Source organism: Chelon labrosus (genome assembly GCF_963514085.1).
Source record: "Chelon labrosus genome assembly, chromosome: 10".
Classification (NCBI taxonomy): Eukaryota; Metazoa; Chordata; class Actinopteri; order Mugiliformes; family Mugilidae; genus Chelon; species Chelon labrosus.
In genome coordinates, this window is record NC_140360.1 from 2,997,534 (window position 1) to 3,009,242 (window position 11,709).

Below are 11,709 nucleotides of genomic sequence, written 5' to 3' on the forward strand. Positions count from 1 at the left end.
TTATATCTGTGATCCCCCCAAGTCTCCCCCGCCAGCGGGGTAATGCCTCAACCCACCTCCCCTGCGCAGTGAATGCAGCGCCACAGTGCAACAGCCTCTCAGCAGCGACCCTATGTGATACATGGGCTGTCCCCCGCGGACTGGACCGCGACAGAGCCACGCCACCGTTGGCACCACGGGGATGGCCACCGCTAGCAGATCAACCAGGAAGTGACGACTCCAGTAGCTTTTCTGAATTTCCCCAGAGTCAGATGAATCCTCTGCTGCGGCGTCCCCCATGGCACCCTCTGTTTTAGTCCCATCCTCATTGTCTTCATCCTCATCCTGCACCTCCACCACTGTGACACCAGCTATCTCCTCGTGGGTAGTAGACCTCCTCGGTTGAGATGTGTGAGGCTGTTCTAGGCCTGGAGTTAATATCGACTCACTTGGACTTTGCTCAGTTGTCTCTATCTGGGCTGATCCCACTAATGGATCAACCTCCAGCTGCCTGTTCTCCTCTGTGAGGTGTTCAGGAGTTGTCTCAACCTGCTTGTCCTCACCACAGCCTCCTCCCATCTTTAGCTCATCCTGAGCCTCTGCTGATATCTCCGTTAAATTGCACAATTGTTTTCCTTGCACTGTCTCGTCCACAGCTCCCTGATCCCTTACAACTGAGTACACTTCTTGCTCCTCTGTTGCGAATACTTCCTTCTCTCTGTTCTCATTTTCCTGCTTTTCCTCTTCCTCAAGTCCTTTTTTCCCCCCACACAGAGGACTCTCCATAGAACACGACATAGTGGCAGACCGGGGTAAAGGATGAACCGGTGGTGTTTTGGAGACCGGGATGGGCTCCGTGGCTGTACTCATGACTGTTGCCGTGGTCACTGAAGTCGTGGTAGTAATGGAGTCCAGCTCCTCCCCCTCGTCAGACATCCAGGTGGAGGTGGGGCTGCAGGCCTGGGAGCGGAAGGTGCGTTGCTCTGCAATTGTATCCAGATCGGAGGGGTATCCTGTCGCTGCAGGGATGGGGCAGCTCTCGGTCTGGATGCCCGTCTCCTTCAAGGGGTGAAGGTATAGATGGTGGTGGGACAGGCATGGGTGGCTCATGCAGCCCACTCCACCCATACCGCAACGGAAAGGTGCCATCCGGTCACCCGTGCACAGCTTCTCATAGGTGGAAGAGTGCGGGATGGTGTGTGGCAAGGAGTGGGACAAATTGTGAGGGAAAGAATGAGGTAAGGTGTGGGAGTAGGTGTGAGGCAGAGAGTTGGGCAGAGAGTGGGGCAAAGAGTTGGGCAGAGAGTGGGGCAAAGAGTTGGGCAGAGAGTGGGGCAAAGAGTTGGGCAAAGAGTGGGGCAAAGAGTTGGGCAGAGAGTGGGGGAAGGAGTGGGAGAAGGTCTGCGTGTAGGAGTTTAGTAAAGATGCCGTTTCCTCGGACAAGAAGGCAGCCTCCAGCAGCAGGTCGGCCCGACTGGGGACACTACTCTCCCCACAGCACACAAAGCCGCTGTCCTGGGTGCCGTCCCCTGACAAACAAGGAAAGTCTGTCCCGTTGCCGTTCCGGTCCGCCAACGCCTGATCGCTAAGTTTGGTGTAGGTGGAGCTCCGAGTCAGAGAGCGGGCCGGGGAACCATCACAGGAGCAAGAACCCCTACCTCCTATTGTCAGTTTGGGTACTCCCCCAGGACTTTCCCCCGAAACGGACGCCGGTGCGGAACCACCAACGCGGCTGCGACAGCCTGCCATGGCTTCCCCCTCCTTGGCTAATCCGGCCTGAGCCAACTCCATGTTGAGCAAAAGGTTTTCAAGCTTGTGGTTCTGGGCGTTGATGTCCTGGAAGTACTTCTGAACCCCTACGTCCCCGCTGAGGCCTCCGGCATCGCTCAGCCTGTCACGAACAGTGTCCACAGCATGTTTGAGCTGCTGGATCTCCTGTCGCGCCTCCTTCAAGGCCAGCTGGGCCTCCACACGGTGACACTCCTCCTCGACCCAGTCCTCCTGCATCCGGTAGAGCTGGCCCCTCAGCTCATCGATCTCTGTGTCCCTAAGAGGGTGGAAATTTGGAAAAAGGGAGAATGAGTTAAGACCAGGAAGAACTGCAAAAGGCAAAGCCTAAGTATCGCACTATCTCACCTGTGTTGCAGGGTGCTGATGGTTTCTTTTAGCCTGGCCCGCAGGTGCCGGATACACACCTCCTTCTGCTGCAGGGGAGTGAGGTACTGCTCTGGTGGAGGGGGCCGGATGCCATGGTTGTCCGTACATGATGTGTACTTTTGGTGACGTCTAGAGGAGACAAGATACAATAACATGAAAGAGAATAGTTCTCTCTAAGCATTGCCTTTTGTTTTGCATGTTCTGGGAAGGCTAGATGTTGAACAATCTTGGCAAAACAAAGTTGCCAGTTAAGTGATGATGACATTACATGTAGTTCCACTGCGCAACTTTTCTGACATTACTGAAAGCTTTATCTACACAAAGTTGTTGCCGTTGCAGTTTGTCTCACCCTTTGGTGGGGCTGCAATCGCTGCCTTTGCAAGAGCCTGAGTTGCTGCTGCTGCTGAGGGAGGCGTTGCCATAGGGATCTCTATTGCTGGGTGCGGCTGGTGTCCGCCTGTTCCAAAGAAACAGGAGACGTGTTAGTCTTCTCCCGGTAAACCCCACGAAAACCACACTCCACACACTACAGACACTAAGTGAGCTGTTGAGCAAAACCACTGTGAAGCCACAAATCAAACTTTGCATGAAGGTTTCAGTCCAACTCGACCGACATGCTGATACAACACAAACACGACACAGACACAGAGGACAATGTCACTGCTAACAAGACACCAGGGCTGCCCGGGAAACAAGGACACACACTCCTCTGGGCACTGACAGTGATGCTGCAGTTTTCGCTGAGATGGAGCCAATGCGCTTTGTGCAAAAAAAAAAACAAACATCACAACTGATTAGACATTCAGTCACGCAACATCAAAAAGTATTTCACCAGGGGGCGTAAATAAAGAGAAGGAGAGAACAGAGAAAACGGTGATAGGGGAGGATAACAGGTCAGATAAGACATGACTCAAATGACATCATGAAACATTCACAGCAGTGCAAATGGTCTTGTCATTCCCATGCTTTAAAGGATCAACACCAACGGGGAGGAAAGAAGAAGAAGAGGGACTCGGGCACGGACCGGGAACGAGGGGTGGAGGGAGAGTTTGCGGAGCGGCTGTGGCGGTCCGGAGACTTGGTGGAAGTGTATCCCTTAGTCGGCGACTTGGTCGACGCGTAGCCTTTAGTCGGACGCATTGAGACCATATAGCCCGTCTCCATGGGAACGTAGTCTAGCTCTATGAACCTGCAGTAGTCAAACCTGACCAGGCAGAGACAACAGGGGGTTAAAGCACAGAGGACAGCCGGCGGCATGCGTACAATGCACAGTGCATGCAATGAGTGTATGCAACTGTCGGGCTTAAAGCATGTCTGGGTATAATACTAAAGTTTAAGGGGCAGGTGGTGCAGATGCCAACAAACACAAGCGCTCAAACTCTGAGGAGGCCCAGGAAATGTGGCTTTCTAAGAACCATGCTTTAATATATAAGGCTCTTTGGCTTCCCATATGGAACATACTGTATGTACACTCACTTGCCAGTTCATTAGGTACACTCGTCGCATTTTGTGCGTTCCAATATAACAATCCTGCACAAATCTTAGCTTAATGAAGGTTCTTGTCATCAACTGTAGAAAATAATGGACAACGCGTCTCCACTTCCTCCCACTGGTCAGATTACAATCAGTATCCGAGGGTGGAGCCTTGTTATTGACGACACGCCACCTCTTATTCATTTATATTTTTCCCCCTTCGTGCTTCACAGAGTGGTTGTCAATGGCAACTTGTCAACTTGTCAATCGTCATGATGTCAGATCCTGTTTTTGTAGCGTCAAATAATTCTAACTTCTCAGTAAACAATTGACTCTTGACTCCAACTTGAAGGATAAACGCTCCCAGGTTTGGAACAATGACCTCGGTCTGAAAGCAGGCTAGCTTAGTGTTCATGGTAAACCAAGCTAACCATCTGCTGACGCTAGCATCATAATTTATAACCAAGTAACCAAAATAACAAAATGAGAGACGGACCATCAAACCACATATATAACCAAGAACAATGTTGAAAGAACATAAAATAAGCACATATTTTCACCTTTAGCTATCCTGCTAGAAAAAAAACACAAAGTTAAGATTCACAGAAAAGGTATATCAGTGGTAGCAAGGAAAACGAGGAGCGTGATCTGTGATGGGCAACTTCTGTCACAGCATTTGTTCTTGTTCGGAATACTTTTTGTAATGTTCTGTAATCAGTGATTTGCCACACGACAAAGGTTGTAATGACCTGTTTTCTTCAAAATGACATTGTTGTTGCCCAATCACTGGCCTCCAGAGAAGGAGGGGAGGGGTACAAGCGGGACGGCCATGAGGGGTTTACACACAGGACACGGTAACTCCAGCCTGGAGAGACTGACTCGTATTCAAACTGCTGGAACTTGTCCTGCACAACAAGAGAATTATTCACCCTAAAGTAAAATTAGATGCCAAAACGGTGCGTTGACGTATTGATTAAACAGATATAATGGAAACAGATTGATGATGGCCAACAGAGACTAAGGGAATTAACGGGTTCTGAGACATCCAGGTCAGGGTATATCCAAAACACAAAGCTGAAACAAGAGAAACTGGACTTGTAGAGCTTCTTGAAGACGTTTCACGTACTGTGTTTTACTATCCTTTTCACTGTTTGTGGTTTGATTGGCATATTTAAAATGTAATGACCCCAACTAGCCTGGTGTAGCGAGACTCAGTTCCAATCAGAACATGAGTCTGGTAACACGCCATTGGGATTTCATTATTGGGCGATATTCTGTCCTGGCAGTTGTGTCCGTTACAAAAGCACTGACAGATAGCGAACGAGAGTAGAATGAAGAGCGGGACTTTTCTTCCACGAAACTTTACTTTTCAATTTCATTTCATTTCCATCTCTCGTTCGCTATCCGTCAGTGCTTTTGTAACGGACACAACTGCCAGGACAGAATAGTAAAAGGACGTATTTACTCCAAGGATCAAACGAGGAAACAGCTGTTGCAGCTCATCAAACTGACGAGTAACTGACAGGCAACAGCTACGTTACAACGGAATACATGTAGCGGTAGTACCGAATTCGGGCACCAGGTGTCACCATAGCAACATAAACATAACAGAAAAATAACATTTACACAGGAGTCAGAACAGGCGAGCTTCAATGATATAAAGAAAATACCTCTACACTCAATTCGATAGTCTTCCAACCAATCAGAGCCATTTTGTTGTAAACTAATTCCACTCCATGGCGCTCTGATGACATCTATGACATCTATTGTCACTCTCTCTGCCCAAACAATCTAATTAGCCAGTCAGATCTTTGCAGGAGCATAATCAGTTCCCAATGGAGAGACTCCGGAGCAAATTTCCACCACCCAAAATAATTATTGTACGCAGGAAAGTCGGTCTGGCCCCCCAAGCCGGGCAATAACGGCGTTCGTTTGACATTTATGGCTACGACGTCGTTACTCTTCTGTTCAGTCGATTTAATTGGCCCGGCAGATCTTTGCAGGAGAATAATCAGTTCCCAACGGAGAGACTCCAGAGCAACTCTCTGCCTGTGTGCAGGGAAGTTGGTCTGGCTTCCAAGGTAACTCGAAAATTAGCATCATCAACTGTTTATCTCAACAAACCAGCTCCAAATATTTGCAGTGGATGGATTCGGATGAATTTTATATAAATTTGGATAAAGTTCGAGCTACATTTTAATGGAAAGTTAGCTAAAAGGTATGAACTACAAATCATTGGCAAGAAAATTTTGCTCAGCTTAAAACACTACGGTGCAATAGCCTCACACTGTGTGGCTATGGACTGTAACCAAGTTAGCAAACTTCAGCTGGAAACTGACTGTTTTCTATTAGGACGACTTTTATCATTTTAAGCTGCTGTTCAGCAAAAGTTCCACAGAGTCTGAGGTCATATATGAACAACAACTACCTTCCAATCAATGAATAATTCCCTGGAGACAGTTTGCAGTTGTTCAACATTACACGATGACATTTGAAAACGACTTCCGTTCTAGTTGTATTGCTGTGCTGAGCCAACGTGTCCTGTGTGATACAAGGGAGGAGGCCAAATATTGACTACTCAATGTTTCCTTTGAAGATCAATACATGACGAAAGACAAAAGCCAAGACATGAGTAGAACAGAGGCAGGCAGTGGGAAGCAGCTGAAGCAGTGAGTCCATCCCATCCGTCTGCTGGGATGGAAGCATGTTTTTTCGGGCAGCCCGTGGCGGCTGGTTGTCTGCTGGAGGTGAAGGCATTTCCCAGTTGTCAGGCGTTGGTTAGAGTGAGCGAGTGGTGGAGTGCAGGAAGGCTGAAATCGATTCAGTAAACCATATAAATTTTGGATTTATTGCAGCAATGCCGGTGTCCTACAGGGTGCTGGGAACCAGTGATCACTTGTGATCACAGTGTACTCCCACAGCACATGACGACAGTAGTGCTTCCTCCACCGTGCATGTAGCCGCTAAACACATTTTACCAGGACCAAAACAGTGCTGTTCAATTCGACTGGACCAATTTATATAGTGACTCTGCTAAGGTGCACAACACTGTGAGATAGGTGATAGACTCTGAGGTGATGTGACACAACAACACACAGGTCTCCTTGACGTTGGCGGTTATTGAGGCTGCCTTCTTTGCTGATTATGGAGAGAGTACTGTAACTTAGCAGAAAAGACTGAAGGACATTTGTTGAATTTCAAGGAAGCAAACGACCTTTCACTGACCGGCCGTGTCTTAGCAACCATAAAAAAGTACAGCAGGCCTGTCAAGCTTTGGATTTCTTCATTTGCGGCGCAGTAAAGCAGAGTTCATGTTGCAGAGACGCTCAACATTAACGAGAGTTTTTGGTCGGCGTCTTTTGTTTCAGCCACAATAAAAACATACTGGAAACTGATTGAACTACTGTGGTCGTTGGAGTCACCATGGATGCCTGTTTTTTTAGGTTGAAATCAACATTCTTCTGTGTGTTTGGAGTGTTTAGGTTCTGGAGAAAGCAGGCAACCGTGGATGTCTTAGGTAAAGGTCCATTGTTAGAAGTAATTACACACATCTTTTTAGCTGACATTATCGACAGCCATGACTATAAATGAGAAGCTGTCTGACAGCAAGAACCCACAAATTCAAAAAGCATTAAGAATGTCTAGTGGTTAACCTTCAGATGGTAATATCTTAAATGTGCTCTGCAAGAATTGAAAGCTTGACAGGCATCGCTAGAGCAGGGCAAACATTCATTTAGAGAAAGGAAAGAGACGTGTCTTAAAGGATTATCTTAGGCAGCCTGTGTGCTGTTGTTGGCCGTTCAGCCTCCAGCTTTTGTTTTAGTGGCTGCAGTGCATGTCAGAGCTACAGCTACGAGGCATGCTCTCTGAGACTGTAACTGATGTGTGTCTCACGCAGGGGGCTTGGGCACAGGAATGGCCACAGGCGCCGTGGCCGCCGGTGCGGCCGCCCCTGAAGCCGACGCTGGCTTGGGCGCCGGAACCGGCACCGGCGAGGAAGACAGTATTTGCTGCAAGCGCCGTTTGGGCTGCAGCGCCTTCAAAGGGTTGAATCTGAGGAAAAGAGACGAGAGAGAGGAGGACACCACAGCTACAGATCTTACCATGCCAGTAAAACATCTACGTAAGACTACAGGCAGACGCACTGTCTCCAGATTAAGAGGACATTTATCAGTCTGGGACACCAAGGTGAAGGACATCTGGATGTGATTTCTGATTTAAACACATTTTGGCAATATGTAAGAACATTACTTCAGCTGCTCATCAGCAAATAGCAGTGCCAGATTGGCTTTCCGTGGTATTAAGATGCTGATTGTGTTTAACTGGAGCGCAGAAGTAAATCAATGTCCAATTATCACTGTGTACATTAGGTATAACAATTACGGTACTTTCTGTATGGAACTTTATTACAGCATTTGCATTTCTTAGTGTGAATGTCTTAATGGATGGTTTTAACCTTTGTCCCGTAACTTGAAGAGAAAATACATCTAGATATTCAACAAACAGAGTTCAGGGTTCTTTTTGCTGTTTCCTGGTCAGCGTGTAGGGACGTATATAGGTGACTACATTTGATTATTTTAGACCCATCATCCATAAGGATCATTCAAGTTAACTGAAGAAAATTCAGAAACCAACCCCGGGGGGGGGGGGGGGGGGACTGCAGAAAGCCATGTCTGCAAAAGGGACAGAGAGAGTTTAGGCCACTTTTCAGTAATGAGAACCATAATATTTTTTATGCTTGTGTTTTCACTAGCCTCAACGTAAAAAGGACAACCAGCAAAAATCTTCTAGGAACGTATGAAGAGCTACAAACCGGCGTACAGAGCAGGCCTCTCCCAAATCAAGTTGATCAGTTGGTCGACACTATACTTTCATTCACACACGACATACATGACCCTGTTCTCTAAGTTAGGTAAGCCTTTAGAGAATGGATTCCTGGCCAGCATTTTGGCTGTTACTATGCCTGTTTAATTTGTGATAAACTAAATGATCTTCCTCGCAAATTTAGACAGTAGAAAACACCCTAATAGCGATGATATTGTGCACAGAGATTCCATGAAACTGAGCCACAGGGATACAATTCTGTCAGCAAAGTCACCAGGTGGTGCATAGTTAATGGAGAACCATGTGGTTAGACTCAATAGGGCCACAAATGGCAATAAAAACAATATAATGTAATGTAAATAGTTTTTTTTTGGATCACAGGGATCAGATTGTGTCAGGCAAGGGATTAGATTCTGTCGCGCAAGTCACCATGTGGTGCATAGTTGACGCAGGACTGTGTGGTTAGGCACGTATTAAAAATAATACACTGTAATGCAAATTATGTTTCTTTTATGCGTCTTTTTCCTTGTTAGCTGATTCTAGCTTGTTAGCTCCAGCTATAAACACCAACTAGACATGTTTTGCAACTCAGTCTTGAATTAATAAATGATTTAGGCAGTGCCAATAGAGTCTTTATTACAACCCTATATAAGCTCCCTTTATGATAAGAGTTTTTTGAACAGTTGGTTGAATCAGAGGACTGCTGTGCTGTCAAAAAGAAACAATTATCCAACACAGACACACACACAAATTGATGCATAGACCATGTTCCATAGCAAATTTTATTATGTCCAAAAGGTTTTGACACAAATGATAGAAATTGCACCTGGCTGACGAAAGGACACTGCAGGAAAAAAAATACTACACCTGCAGCGTGAAGTGGGAAACATCTGAGTTTGTATTAATCAAAGAATCAAAATCACTCCTAGGAACTGTGTTGGAAGAGGTGTTGATGAAGCTTTGTATGTCAGGAGTGTGGGATGATGTGTGTGATGCTGTTGTTATTATGGCTTTCCCAGCAAAAAGGGGCGTTCAAGGGGTTTCCTTTAATTCAACATCAAACTATTAAATAAGACACTCAGATTTATGTAGTTAATGAAGGTGTTCACCAACATAGGTTACTCAAATTGTCTGTCTTGATGACAGCTTTGCACATATATTTGGTAATGGGTTAGGGTTAGGGATGGTCAGGTCAAAGGTCAGGCGGCGGAATTTCTTGATGCGTTTGAGACGTGCATTTGGTGGAATTGATTGTTTGCTTTTCTACATAAATCCACATGTGTTCTTTTACAGTGTTGATGTTTGCATTAAAGACAACACCTTGAAATATGTTTCAGGTACTCTTTGGAATATCAGAATATTCAACAAATGTCAAACAAATGTGTACTCCAACTTTACTTGGCTGTTTTGAGTTAGCTGAAGTGATGTTGAAAACCCCTACGCTTCAAGTCAGATCAGGAATACTGTGTTGTTGCTGTGTTAGTTTCTTTAACTTTAACACTTTGGTCTGGAACTAACTCATTTTATTATCTGGGATAACATGGAATTACCTCCTGGAACCATTCCTGCTTTTAAAGACATTAATTGTTGATTTATGTGTTTACAAGTTGTGGGAAATTAGATATTTCTGCAGCTCCCGTTCAGGCCTTGCATTGACATCCAGAGCACAGGTGGCCAGCTTAAAGTACGTGAGTTCACACCTGGCATTAAAATGCATCCCTCTAGCTCTGTGTGCAAATTATAACAACAAAGAACAGCTGCCTGTCGTGTGCTTCATGACCTGGGGACCTACATATTTTGGAACAAGCTGTGAAGTCTCTCTCTCTCTTTCCTTTAAAAGCACAAACGAGCAAATTTATTTCTTAGTTAGTTGACAGAATATTTTAAAATTCACTTGCACTGCTTTTTCCTTTTTTAAAACCTGCACAGTTGGTGTGCCGGTTTTCAGCGTGACCCAGGACACACAGTGTGTTCACGCTACTAAAGGAAGGAGGTCTAAAGCGTTTCAAACCACCTCCAAATGTGGTCTGAGATCTAATCGCTCAAAAGCATCCTCATTGCGTCCTCGGTTCACACCTGGACTTTAAGCGGAACACTTGTGATTAATGCAAGGTCTGAACGGGGCCATAATCTTGGGTAACACACTACAACAATAATATGAACATTTAATTTGTTGCTGCTGGTAGTTTTCTTCATCACTGCTGCAACACTGTCTCCTCCTGTTGCTGTTAGTGTGGGAGGACCACGTGTTCTCTCATGCATCCTGCACACGGTCAGTCACAAAAACCAGTCAATGCATCCATCAATAAGCTTATTGTACCAGGCAGCGTAGAGTTCCTATTCTGAGACGCTAATATGCAACAAGAGCTACTGAGACTGCCTTTCAGTAGCCACAACAAAAAAAAAAAAAAAAAAACAGGAAACAGATACAGATTGGCTACCTACCGGCGAGAGCCCGACGTAGACCTCCGATTGGCCGGAGCAGGGGCAGACATGGAGCCACACAACCTCCCAGGTATCCTTAGGTCTTTTTTCCGTCCTCCTTCAGCTCAACACTGAGAGTCTAAAGGAAAACACACAAAAGACATGAGCAGTGAGTGAAATGAGAGTCACACAATGAGGGACGGGCTTTGCTGACTCTCTGAGCCTCAGCGTGCAGCCTGGTGCTGCTGACTCAAGCCGACACTTAGCTGGCACAGACGGGACATTGGGGGGGGGGGGGTTCAGCAGCCAATCTCCTACAAGCCGTGAGGGAGAACTAACCAATCACCACTCATCTGTTTCATCTCTCACCAAATCACAGAGGCAGAAGTGAGCGAGAGCGAGAGGGAGATGACATTTGCATCTACTGCACATCTGCATCTGCACAAAGACGGGCGTCCCGTTTTTGGAAACGCACACTGCTCTGTGGATGCAGAGGGACGAGGACAGAATGTCTCTGAGACAAGCTGAGAGCAGGAGGTAGAAGGAGGGGAAGGAAAAGAGGAGGATTATTCTCATTAATAATAAAACACACACACAGCTTGGTGGGACCTTGAGTGCCTGGTTTGTGTTTGGGTGTAGCAAGGCGGCTGCTGTACGTCAGCTTCCTGTTAGACGTCTATATGCTGGGTTCTACACGCTACATGAACAAGGAGAGTTGGGTTCATGGAAACAAAAGCACTTTTATCAATCAGCCTGCTGTGTTTTTGAGCTCTACTTTAAACCCTCTTGCACTGTTCCTCTGCTTTCACGTTTAAGCTAGGTGTGCACATATAGCTATATATGCTACATGTC

General features: G+C 46.2%; 1 protein-coding gene across 1 annotated transcript; it reads right to left on the reverse strand.

The window, feature by feature from the left end:
• Nucleotides 1–10,928, reverse strand: snphb (syntaphilin b; the record flags this gene model as incomplete). Its single annotated transcript, XM_084554316.1, has 5 exons — nt 1–2,026; nt 2,116–2,265; nt 2,486–2,582; nt 3,168–3,340; nt 10,879–10,928. The coding sequence occupies 5 exons, from the start codon at nt 10,926–10,928 to the stop codon at nt 1–3; spliced, it is 2,496 nt and encodes an 831-aa protein (XP_084410442.1).
• Between the last annotated feature and the right edge of the window lie 781 nt (nt 10,929–11,709).